Source organism: Nicotiana tomentosiformis, chromosome 2 (genome assembly GCF_000390325.3).
Source record: "Nicotiana tomentosiformis chromosome 2, ASM39032v3, whole genome shotgun sequence".
Taxonomy (NCBI): Eukaryota; Viridiplantae; Streptophyta; class Magnoliopsida; order Solanales; family Solanaceae; genus Nicotiana; species Nicotiana tomentosiformis.
This window is the reverse complement of record NC_090813.1, coordinates 71392589-71404889: the sequence shown is the minus strand read 5'-3', so window position 1 is coordinate 71404889 and position 12301 is coordinate 71392589. Positions and strand designations below refer to the sequence as shown.

The following is a 12301-nucleotide window of genomic DNA, read 5'->3' as shown; positions in this document are numbered from 1 at the left end:
TTCTGCGACTCCAGGATCGTCTATGTGTTCCTAATGTGGATGGACTGAGGAAAAAGATCCTGGAAGAGGCACACAGTTCTCGATATTCTATTTATCCAGGTGCTAAGAAAATGTATCGTGACTTGAGGCAGTATTATTGGTGGCAACGAATGAAAAAGGACATAGTTGAGTATGTAGCTCAGTGTCTAAATTGCCAGCAAGTTAAATATGAGCACCAGAGGCCAGGTGGCCTACTCCAGCAGATGACCATACCAGAGTAGAAATGGGAACGAATTACTATGGATTTTGTAGTTGGGTTGCCGCGGACCTTGAGGAAGTTTGATGCAGTTTGGGTGATTGTTGACAGGTTGACCAAGTCGGCACATTTTATTCCTGTTGTGACTACGTATACTTCATAGAGGTTGGCCCAGATTTATATTCAGGAGATAGTTCGGTTGCACGGTGTGCCAATTTCCATCATATCATATAGAGGCCCTCAATTTACTTCACATTTCTGGCGAGCAGTACAGAGTGAGTTGGGAACCCGTGTAGAGCTCAGCACAGCCTTTCATCCGCAGACCGATGGACAGTCAGAGAGGACAATTCATATTTTGGAGGATATGCTCAGGGCATATGTGATTGACTTTGGAGGTCAGTGGGATCGTTTCCGGCCTTTGGCCGAGTTTGCTTATAATAACAGTTACCAATCCAGCATCGAGATGGCTCCATTTGAGGCTTTATATGGTCGGCGATGTCGTTCATCTATCGGATGGTTTGAGCCAGGCGAGGCTAAGTTATATGGTACTGATTTGGTAAGGGATGCCTTGGAAAAGGTAAAGTTGATTCAGGAGCGATTTCGTACAGCACAGTCCAGACAAAAGAGTTACGCGGATCAGAAAGCGCGTGATATATCATTTATGGTAGGTGAAAAAGTTCTCTTGAAGGTTTCGCCGATGAAGGGAATTTTGAGATTCGGGAAGAAGGGCAAGTTGAGCCCAAGGTTTATAGGCCCATTTGAGGTATTGAAACGAGTTGGAGAGGTTGCTTATGAGCTTGCATTGCCTCCCAGCCTATCGGGAGTTCATCCGATTTTTCACGTATCTATGCTCCGGAAGTATCATGCCGACCTATCACATGTGTTAGACTACAGCACAGTTCAGCTAGATAATAGCTTGGGTTATGAAGAGGAACCAATTGCCATTGTTGATAAACAGGTTCGCCAGTTGAGGTCCAAGAGGATTTCTGCAGTAAAAGTCCAGTGGAGGGGCCAACCAGTCGAGGAAGCGACTTGAGAGGCCGAGGAAAACATGCGGTGCAGATATCCAGACTTATTCAGCACTTCAGGTATAATTCTAAACCCGTTCGAGGACGAACGTTTGTTTAAGAGGCGGAGAATGTAATGACCCAACCGGTTATTTTAACTTTTAGAACCACGTTCCCTAAAATAAAACTACTCGTAGGTGCTTATAATGATTTATGACTTACGGGAATGGTTGGTTCGGGATTTGGAAGTGTTTGGGGTGAAACCGGAACATTTGGTTCCTTAAGTTGGCCTTAAAGTGTTAAGTTTGACTTCGGTCAACATTTTTAGAAAACGACCCCGGAATAGAATTTTGATGATTCCAACAGCTCCATATGGTTATTTTGGACTTAGGAGCGTGATCGAAATTTTATTTGGAAGTCCGTAGTGAATTTAGGCTTGAAATGGCTAAAATAGGAATTTAAAGTTTGGAAGTTTGACTGATGAGTTGACTTTTTGATACCGGAGTCGGAATCCAGTTCCGAAAATTTTCATAGCTCCGTTATATAAATTATGACTTGTGTGTAAAATTTGAGGTCAATCGGAGTTGATTTGATAGGTTCCAACATTGAATGTAGAAGTTGAAAACTCTTAGTTTCATTAAGCTTGAATTGGGGTATGATTCATGGTTTTAGCGTTGTTTGATGTGATTTAGAGGTTCGACTAAGTTCATATGATGTTTTAGGACTTGTTGGTATATTTGGTTGAGGTCCCGAGGGCCTCGGGTGAGTTTCAGATGGTTAACGGATCAAAAATTTGAGTTAAAAAGCTGCTGCAATTTTTCCTCTTCTGTTGGACATTCTGGGCTGTGATCGAGCCCAGATATCGAGCCCAGGGTTGACGAGGTACAGGCTCGAGCTAGAGTATCGAATCCATGATCGAAGGTCCAACTCGAGGGCAATGATCGAAGGTCCATCTCGAGGGCCAGGATCGAGACCCAAGATCGAGGGTCACGATCGAAGGCTCAAGCTCGATGCCATGATTGAGGCTATGATCGAAGTCCCAACCTTGATACCCTGATTGAGGCCATGACCAAGGTCCAGGCTCGAGCTTGTGATCGAAGTCGCGATCGAAGGCAAGGCTCGAGGGCATGATCGAAGGTATGGCTCGAGGGCTAGGATCGAGACCCAAGCTCGATGCCCTGATCGAAGGCACAACCTCGATGCCCTGATCGAAGGCACATGTTCGATACCGCGATCGAGGCCCAGTTCGAGGACCAGTTCTGAAGGCTGCTGGACAGTTTTATAAAAAGAGGGCATTCGTCCCATTTGTCATTTTTGACGAACTTGAGCTTGAGCAGAGACGACTTTTGGCAGATTTTCAAGGGAAAAATATTGGGGTAAGTGATTCTAACTCGGATTTGGTCTACATATACAAGTGTATCATTATTTTTCACAATTTAATTAGTGTTTTGAGATTTGAGATTTGGAAAAGTTTAGAAATCTCATAGAAACGAAATTTTGAGATTTCGGTATCGATTCGGAGTCAGATTTGAGTGAAACTGGTATGGTTGGACTCGTAATTGAATGGGTTGTCGGAATTCATAACTTTTGCCGGATTCCGAGATGTGGACCCCGCGGGCGAATTTTTAATTAATTTCGGGATTTTTATTTAAAATGTAGTATTTCCTTATAGAATTTATTTCCTATAATTTTTAGTGATTTTATCGAATTATTTTGGCTAGATTCGAGCCAGACAGAGTTGGATAATCGTGAAAAAGGCAATATTATGGATTAAATTGGAGTAAGACGAGGTAAGTCTCTTGTCTAATCTTGTGAGGGAGAAATTATCTCATAAGTGATTAAAATTAAATAATTGTTGCTAATTGTGGTAGCCTACGTACGCACGTGGTGATGAGAGTCTGTGCGTAGCTACTATTAATGCTAAAGTCCGGGTAGTTTAGGACTCAAAGCATGCCTTACTTGTGTAAATTATATTCTTTGATTTATTTATATTAATTGATATCTATATGAATATATTGTGAATTGTTAGATAAAGCTATTAAAGGATAAAAATTTCATAGGCTTGATTGTCTGTTTAAATCAATGAATTGTTAAAAGAAATTGTTCTCCTCCCAAATTCATCTTATAATGAATATACTCTCCTTTCGGAGGCACATAAGAAAATGTCCTCATTTCTTGTGGAGCGGGCCGAATGCCTCGGCAGGATAGATGCATCTATGGATCGCGCCGCACGTCCCTCGGCAGTGTACACGACACTCTGGATCGGGCCGTACGTCCTCGGCAGAAATCGTGCTTAATAATAATAATTACACGATACTTTAATAATTTATTTCAGCTTGTGAAGCTAATTAATAAATTGAAAAATCCTTGGAATTTAATGAATTATTATTCTTGCTTGTTTAGGAATTAATTGTTACTCCTGTAAATGAGATTTAATTGATAAATTTGGAATTTATTTGAATTGAAGGAATTTAATTAATATATTGAGAATTGTTACATTTGAAGGAATTTGATTATTTCCGCTGATTAAATAAATTATTTGTAAATTCTATAAATCATGCTGATTTGAATATTCTAATTCTATTTCAAATATTATTGATCCATAGTGAGTGTCAAAGTCGGTCATTCCGTCTCTACCACTTCGAGATTAGGCTTGATACTTAGGGTACACGTTGTTTACGTACTCATACTACACTTAATGCACTTTTTGTGCAGGATCTGAGACAGGTACTAGTGGAGGACCTATCATCACATACCCACATCATCCCGAGGCATAGTGGTGAGCTGCCTTTCTGAGCCGTTCTGCAGCTACCAGTGTCTCTTCTGATATTTATATTCTGTCTATTTCATTTCAGACAGTATTTGGAGTTTTGTATAATCTACTAGATGCTCATGCACTTGTGACACCGTGTCTTGGCACACACATTGGTAGAAATTGATATTTTATTATTTTTTATTTTTTTAATAAAAGTTTAACCAATGTACGTTTGACTTATTAGTTGGCTTGCCTAGCTGTAGTGTTGGGCGTCATCACGACCTATAGGTGAAATTGGGTCGTGACAGGTATAATGACAATAACAAAGACAATGGAAGTTGATAATAACGGCAATTAAAGAAGATAAAGAAGACACAAATTTAACGTGGTTCGGTCAAGGTGACCTACGTCCACAAGCGGAGAGGAGCAATTTCACTATACCAACAAGAGTACAAAAGAGAGTACAAAATTAGAGTAAATACTCTAATTAATCCCAAATACCCCAAGAGAATAACCTCACAAGATCACTCCAAAGAAAGGGTTCACACAAGTGTTTCCCAACACTCACTCTCTTACAAAATACTCTATAATGAAATAAAGGAGGAGAAAAAAAGACAAGAGTGAAAAGCTCTTGAATTGGTGTGTTTGCAAATGAGGAGAAACTCCTCTATTTATAGCAAGAAATCCTTGGCCTAATAATGGATATTACATCATGGCAAATGTCATGATCCACAATTTTGTTATAATGGATATTATGTCATGAACCACAAATTTATTATAATGGATATTATGTCATGGCAAATGTCATAAAAATTTGGCCATATTATAAACATTATAATTTATAAGTTGACTCTCATAGTCAGAATTACAAATTTATTTTAAAATTCTTTTGGGATTGGAGTCCCGTGAATATATATATGGACGAGGAAAATTTAGAAGAAGGGATCGAATTTTGTCTGATTCAAACCGAGTGGTACAAGTTGGCGAATCCATAGAAATCGCAAAATCTTCCTTGAAGATTATATCCTTGTAAATTATTATTTTTCTTACCATCTTTTTTTTTTATAGTTTTTTCACCATTATCACTTCATAATTTGGCCAATTCAACCACTATAATATACTGAAAACACTTAGAGATAGGGACTGCCACTCATGGATAACATAAACACAATACGTGTTTATGAAAAATTAAGGTTCTAAGATTAAAAAGTTTAGTACACTAGGAAAAATTAACTAATGCCTGGAAGATATAAATAGTGTTACATGTGTGAAGTCAGAAGGAAGATATAAAGGGCAGTGCGGTGCACTAAATTCTCACTATACGCAGGATTTGGAGAAAGATCGGACCACAAGGGTCTATTTATTAGATAATCAAGTGCAACTGGTAAGTGGTAGCTATGTTTGAGTTCTGATTATATGCAGAGTTATGAGGTAAATTAAAGAAGATGGGAGTGATGATTATAAGAGAAAATGATAATTTATGGATCAACCACACCACATGCAAATTCCAGATTTTCAGCATTTCCATACTCCTAAAACATAATGAGTAGTACTCTCAGTTTGGACCAAACCCTACTTTTGTAAGGAAATGTCTTCTGATCTATGTGATATATGCACCTATATCACATAGAACTACCTATTCAAGTTACACTAAATTAGTGTCAATCATCAATAAATGCGGTAGTTATTTATTTTCTCTTCCATTGTTTCTCTTGCGAGTGAATCGCACGTTCTAAAGACTTGCTTATTCATGCAATGTTTTTGGTTCCCAAATTAGAACAAACTCTCCTTCCTGTTCCTTGATAAAATGGTAAAAACTAACCCGATATTTACATCAAACAAATTTCTAAATGACACTAGTCACTTTATTTAACTATAGTAATTACATACTGCAGTACTTAACCACAGTTAGCTACCATTTATTTTGCACATGATCTTAATCTTAAATAATAATATAAAATTATACTTAATAACCTTGCTATCCCCTTATTGTTCTAGCAATACCAGAAGAAAGTAGTCAAAACTGAATTTAGTTCCTTACTAATTACTCTTCTATGAATGTAGACTCATAGATATATGCCACAACATTTTATAATACCAAGGTTAGGACGTTTGAAATACATGTTGGGGGTTTGTTTTCGAAACACATGGTTACAACTGATTCGAGGTAATTCTTCACAAAAATTCATACTTAACCTAGATGAGCCCACTTTTAACCTTGGTGTTGTATCTCCAAAGTTTGCTGAAAAATATAATCATCAACCACGGATTATGGAGTGTATCATATATATCTTCTTTTGGATTTTACTTACATACTCTGATAATATAGATAACTTTTACACTAACAATTAATTTTGTTATTATAAATTTATGCGTTATCTTTTTGATAACTAGCTAGTTTTGCTTATTATGAAAGGTTATATATGATTATCTTTAAGTATTTTGATAGTGTATATTTTTTACTACATAAAAGTTTAAATTCTTTCCTTTTCCATCTGGGAAAAAGAAGAAGAAGTTTCACGAGTATGTTTTCTTTCTTAAAGCAAAGGAAGTACCAATACTCAATGTCTAATTATGACGCATGACTTTAATTGTCACCAGGAATTGAGTATAGAAGCAAACTCATAATGGAATTCCATTCAATTCCAAAACTTAAAACTTTGCTGCGAAACAAAGTGAGAACTATTAAAGTAAAGCAAAAAAAAAAAAGTAAACAGAGAGTTGAAAGAACTCTATAGGACAATGACAAGTAGTTTCGATTCAAAGAGATAAAAAGAAAGTCAAAAAGTTTTATAAGAAGCTTGAAGCACACATTGAAAGACGAAAATCAAATGATTCATTCTTTCCAAATAAAATAAAATAAAAAATAGAAAATCAAACAAAGATTTCTAAGACGACCCGCCATTCACGGCAGACAAAAGTCCATTGAAAATATGTTGTGGTTTTTGACTTTCTTTATCTTTTAATTTTGACTTTTTATACATTAAGAGCATAAATTAATTTTTGCCCTATCAAATTATCTAGGAGAGAACTACATATAACTGTTCATAATAACTAAAACTAGTAAACTAAAAAATACAATAAGTTAAAATATATTGTTACACTGATAGCGCAATTAATTCTTTACGTCGAAAATATACATAGATTAAATTCTTTTATTTTAAGTTTTGTTTTTATATCATTTAATTGTAGCATATGACTCTCGCCATCAGCTCCAATGGTTCCATGCCCCTATGCAACTTTCACTTACAAATATTTGATATGTGGACAAATCAACCCATTGTAGAGAAGGTTGTCTGGGGCTTTGGGGTGGGGGAGGGGGGGCGGGGGGTCCCTTCATTAAATAGTGTCCATCCACCAAACTATGCTAGATTGGCAGTGATGAATTTAATTTGCTTTCACTATATCCATGCCTCATCCAGAAGAAACTTGAAGAACCATATTTTTATGAAATTAGAAAAAAAGAGAAATTAATTAATTAGTTTTGTGTGGTGTTGTGTATATACTTAGAATTACTTTTTGTTTGCAACGGACGAAACGTCGATAAGTGTTAGTATATAAGGTCATTTGGTAGGTATATATGGTAGATAATAGATATCAGTATTTCAATTCTCCACCAAACGTACTGTGAAAATTATCTTGCATTAATCTAGTCTTGAATTCGACTACCAAACTATGCCTTAGATTATTATTTTCAATTAGTTGATAAAAGGTTAACTGACATTTGAAGGTATAATGCAGGAATTATAAGTAACCATTTATATAAACCTACACAAAACAAAAATACATGTAATTCACAGCGACAAAAAGCAAAAATTAAAATCAAATAAAAAATTAGTGCTTCCGATTTTCAAAGCATTAAATGCTGGAGAGAAATACTCGTGGAACTGGTGGAGGAAGCAATGGTTGTTAACAAATGTTGGTGGGCATGGTCACTATGTTGATACAAGTCTCTGTCTTAAAACTGTCTTTAAAACAAATAGAGAAAGAAAAGAAAAAAATAAATGAATTTACTGATAAATAAGGTAAAAAACATGTATGGTTTTAAAAAGTGATGGGTATCTCTATTTGAGTAAAAGGGGAAATAACGTGAAAGAAAAGGAGAAAAAAAAAAAATTTAAAAGAAACATGAATCAAACGGAAAATTGACACCATGAAAAAATTTAATAATTGTCTTTGTTCTCTATTCTTTTTCTTCTTCTTTTTTCTTGTTCTTTTTTATATTAATGGTGTTGGATTAATTTGTACGCACTTTGATTAATTTATTAAAAGAATTTAACTCGCAAGTCGCAAGTAATTGCCAAGATAATCTTGCACATTAAGACTACAACAAACGGGCTCGCATCAAATATTGTAACTGAATTCGAACAGATTTCCGGATTACCTCAATCATCAGGATATGGAAGATCACAATTTAAATTTCAATTGGAAAAAAAGGTAGGTGATTTTTTTTTCTTCATATTATTTAAACTTTGATGAATAGAATTATTGGATAATCAAATAGAATTATTGGATAATCAAAGTGCACACAACCTAATAAGGACACCATCTATTAAAAAAAGGAAAAAAAAAAGAAAGAAAGAAAAGGAGAACGAATAAGTCATAGATTATATAGGGACCTCTTCCCTCTACAACCCAACACAAGATGGTGAATTTTAGGTCCCAAAGAAGAGTCTTCAGAACCTAGAGGGCAGAGTGTACACTGCCTTTACAAATAAATATTTCAGTGTTGGTAGGTATTTCATATCTCTGATAAAGTTGTATTATTAATCATAATTAAGTATACTTCACACAACTTGGCATGATAATTATTTATTCGTCAGAAATTAAATTTAGAAAAATTAAACAGACTAGAGCATCTTCACTCTCACTAGTAGACTAGCAGAATTATACTAATCCGGTCAATATTATATATGCGACATAATTATAGGTGCAGTTTTTACTGCAGACTAGTAAAATACCCTGACTGACATTAGATTGCTTACTGGCAGAAGCTAGTTGACACAATGATATTTGATCACTACAATTTTTATTTACTGTCGATTTCAGCACATTAAAAATCCAAGTCCTTATAATCATAGCCATACATATCAGTAGAAATTCATCATAATTATACATAAAACGCCCAAAAATAACTCTGTAGTTTAATTAACATTTTGCTAATAAAATATAACTTAGATAAAAAAGGAAAACAACATCAATGATAATTGTGGGACACATAACATTCCTTTTGGCTCACTATGTTTACTTTTTTTTTGTTTTCATCAAAGTGTTGAACAAAAGCTCAAGGCATGTTGTCTTCAACTTGGAACTCCTCTTCATTCTCAAAGTTGTTGTTGTTGCTGTTGTATTCATTGTTTCCATAGGTGTTCCTATTGTTGTACTGTTGGTTCATTGCAGCAAATTCTCTTGCATTTTCATATGGATCCCTAGCATGCTTCCCAGCGTTGATATCATAATAGAATTTCCCATTTCCCAAGAATCTTGTGTCACTCATCCCCTGCTGCTGGTGCACTCTGTAATTACTTTTGCCAGTATTGTAGTTATTGTAGTTGGTGGAGTAGCTTTGTTCTTGATTGTTGTTGTAATTGTTTCCGTAATTTGTTGGGTTGGTGCTGTAAGTACTGGCACTTAATCTTGTTTCACTCAACTCCTCTTGCTCGTTGTTGTTGTTATTGTTGTAATAAGTGTTACCATTATTGTAGTACTCCTCCTCTTCATTGTTGTTGTTGTTATCGTTATTATTGTAAGTGTTGCCACCATTGTAGTACTGCTGCTTCTGCTGGTTGTTACTGTAAAAGTTGTCACCGCCGTAGAACTGTTGCTGCTGGTTGTTGCTCCTAGTACTATAATCACTGACGCCATTATAGTACTGTTGTTGGTTGTTGTTATTGTTGTTGTTGCTGTTCCCGTAAGTGGTGGGACCACTGTAGAATTGGTTGTTATTAGAGGCAGTGGTGGTTGTAGTGTGCTTGGGTGTGAACTCATTGTTATTCAAATCATTTTCATTAGTGTTGTCCTCAGGGACAGTCACATAAGAAACAGGGTTGTAATTCTTGGGAAGGTATTTGCTGTTGGGAAGATTGTGGACAGAAGGATTATTAGTGGTGACAGAGTCATGACCATATAGGCCATAGGCTCCATTTTCATTCTCTGGCATGAAATTAGGTTCTTGTTCTTTGTTGGGAATAACTGTTTGTGTCTCTTTCTCACCATTGTTGCTGGGGACTTTGTTGAAGAATTGACCGTCCCTTGCATGAATTTGGAGTGAAGACAAGAGAGTAAGGAGGAAGATAAGGGAGAAATGTTTGGCAATGGGTGCCATTTTGGATAGGCAAAAGAATTAAGAGAGAGATGTGAAATTGTGTTGTGTAATTCCTCTATGGCTGTGAACTTGCAATGGACTGTCTTTATATAGAGACCCTTTATCTCTCTTTTGTGTGTCTGCTTATTTGTTTTGAATTTCTTATTAGTTCCAATTTTTAAACATTTACTTTCCTTTTTCCTTTAGTTTTTATTTTTGAGTGGGGAGTGATTATCTCTCCCTCCATTTTTCATGCTTATTAGGTGCAAATGGGGACAGGAAAAATGGAGGAAGAAAGTGGTCCCCTCCGTAATTATAGCACTTTAACAAAAGGGTTCATTTGTTCGATGGATGTTTCTAATTTGTTTAGAGTTTAATTTTCCGATACTGTAAAAGAATTATAATATTATATTATATCACTTCAAAATAGGAGTAACTATTTATAGTAAGTTAATTGATAATTGAAAATAAGGCAGATAATCATTTATAATATATTTCTAAATACTGAGTTCCTCTTTATCATTTTATTTTTCTTTAGTTTTTGTAATTTCCTCTAGAGCCGTACGTTTATTATATATGCACTTGCAGAAAACTACAATTATATGCATTTAACTTTATCCTTAAGATTCAGTCATGCGGCTCAAAGCGTAATCCTTGTGCTTTAGCTGGAAGATCGTAGTTTTCCTTTTCTTTTCATAATAATTTTAAATCAATTAACTTTTCAAGAACACAACAAAATTAGTAATGATTCTAAAGAATATAACTTTAAGCTTTTAGGGTTTACGCAACTTTTGATACATATGGTAAAGGATCCCGAGGTAGTAGGTTCCAAGTAAGTAATCCAAGGTCAAAATTCCCACTACAATAACTCGATTGATAATCCAATGTAACATAAATTTGATAACTAATTCTTTTTTGGCAATTTACTAATTTTATTTTTGGTAGGTGAAGTGTTAAATTTCCTCTATTCAATGGTTAAGGCTTAAGAATATGGGCTTTTCCTTACCCTAGTGAGCTCGTATCACCGTGTAAGGTAGGAAAGTATGTTGTTCTTAAATTAAGGTAAAAATAACTAACAACGTTTTCAAAATTCATCTAAAAATTTAAGCTTTTTCTTTAACAATGTGAAATTCGAAACTCGCCGACTCGACTATAAACTCTTAACTACTGCTACTAGATCTCATATTACAGACTAAAATAACAAACCAGCTGACAAGTAATTAGACTCCTCTACTTCTATTTTTAAGTTAATAGTTCGAGTTACATTTGGATAAATAAAATAATTACTCATTATCTTGTATTTGAGGTTGCCGAATAACTAAAAAGAAAAAGAAAAAGAAAAGGACAACCCCCGGTTCTTCTCTGGGCCCAGTCCCCCTTACCGAACAAGAGGTTATTGAAACTACAAAAAGAAAAAAAAGAGAAACTAATATAAAGAAGAAAGAAAAAGAAAAGGGCAAGAAAGAAAAAGGGGAGAGAGAAAGGAAAACGAGTGAGGAGATGAAGGGAAAATTGGAAAGAAAAGAAGCGGGGATTGTGGAGTGAGGAGTGGCTGAGAAAGGAAAGAGTGGCAATGGGGGACATTGAAAGTAATGGGATTCATACCATGTGCCTAACTCTTCATCTATTGTGTAATAGACTAACGTCAATAGGGGTACCCCTTTTACTTCTTATGCTGAAATTTTCCTACTACTCAATCCCTTTTGTGCACGCTTAGGTATAGAAAATACTTATCTACACTCATATTTACACTACCAAATCATTTAACTTTTAGTGTTACAACCTAAATTGAGAAGAGTAACTCTAATATACTGACATTTCATTTAATTGTATATTATGAGATTCCCTAAAAAGATAATTACAAATAATTATTCATTCTAAATAAAAAGTTAACAGAAAAATAAAGCAAACAACTTGTTACAGCATATTAAATTACACGAATAATGTGAAAAATAATTTACAAGACAATGTATATGTTTACGGATGAAATCGAGCCCATG

The 12301-nt window shown here is 35.2% G+C and overlaps 1 protein-coding gene across 1 annotated transcript; it reads right to left on the bottom strand.

Annotated features, from left to right (window-relative positions):
- Nucleotides 1-9151: 9151 nt before the first annotated feature.
- LOC104106597 (protein E6) lies at nt 9152-10412 on the bottom strand. Its single transcript, XM_009615175.4, has one exon. It carries the CDS (start codon nt 10320-10322, stop codon nt 9282-9284), a length of 1041 nt encoding a protein of 346 aa, XP_009613470.1. The 5' UTR covers nt 10323-10412; the 3' UTR covers nt 9152-9281.
- Between the last annotated feature and the right edge of the window lie 1889 nt (nt 10413-12301).

What these genes read in the sequence shown, in the direction of transcription:
- LOC104106597 (XM_009615175.4), bottom strand. Translation starts at nt 10,322, where the DNA reads ATGGCACCCATTGCCAAACATTTCTCCCTTATCTTCCTCCTTACTCTC.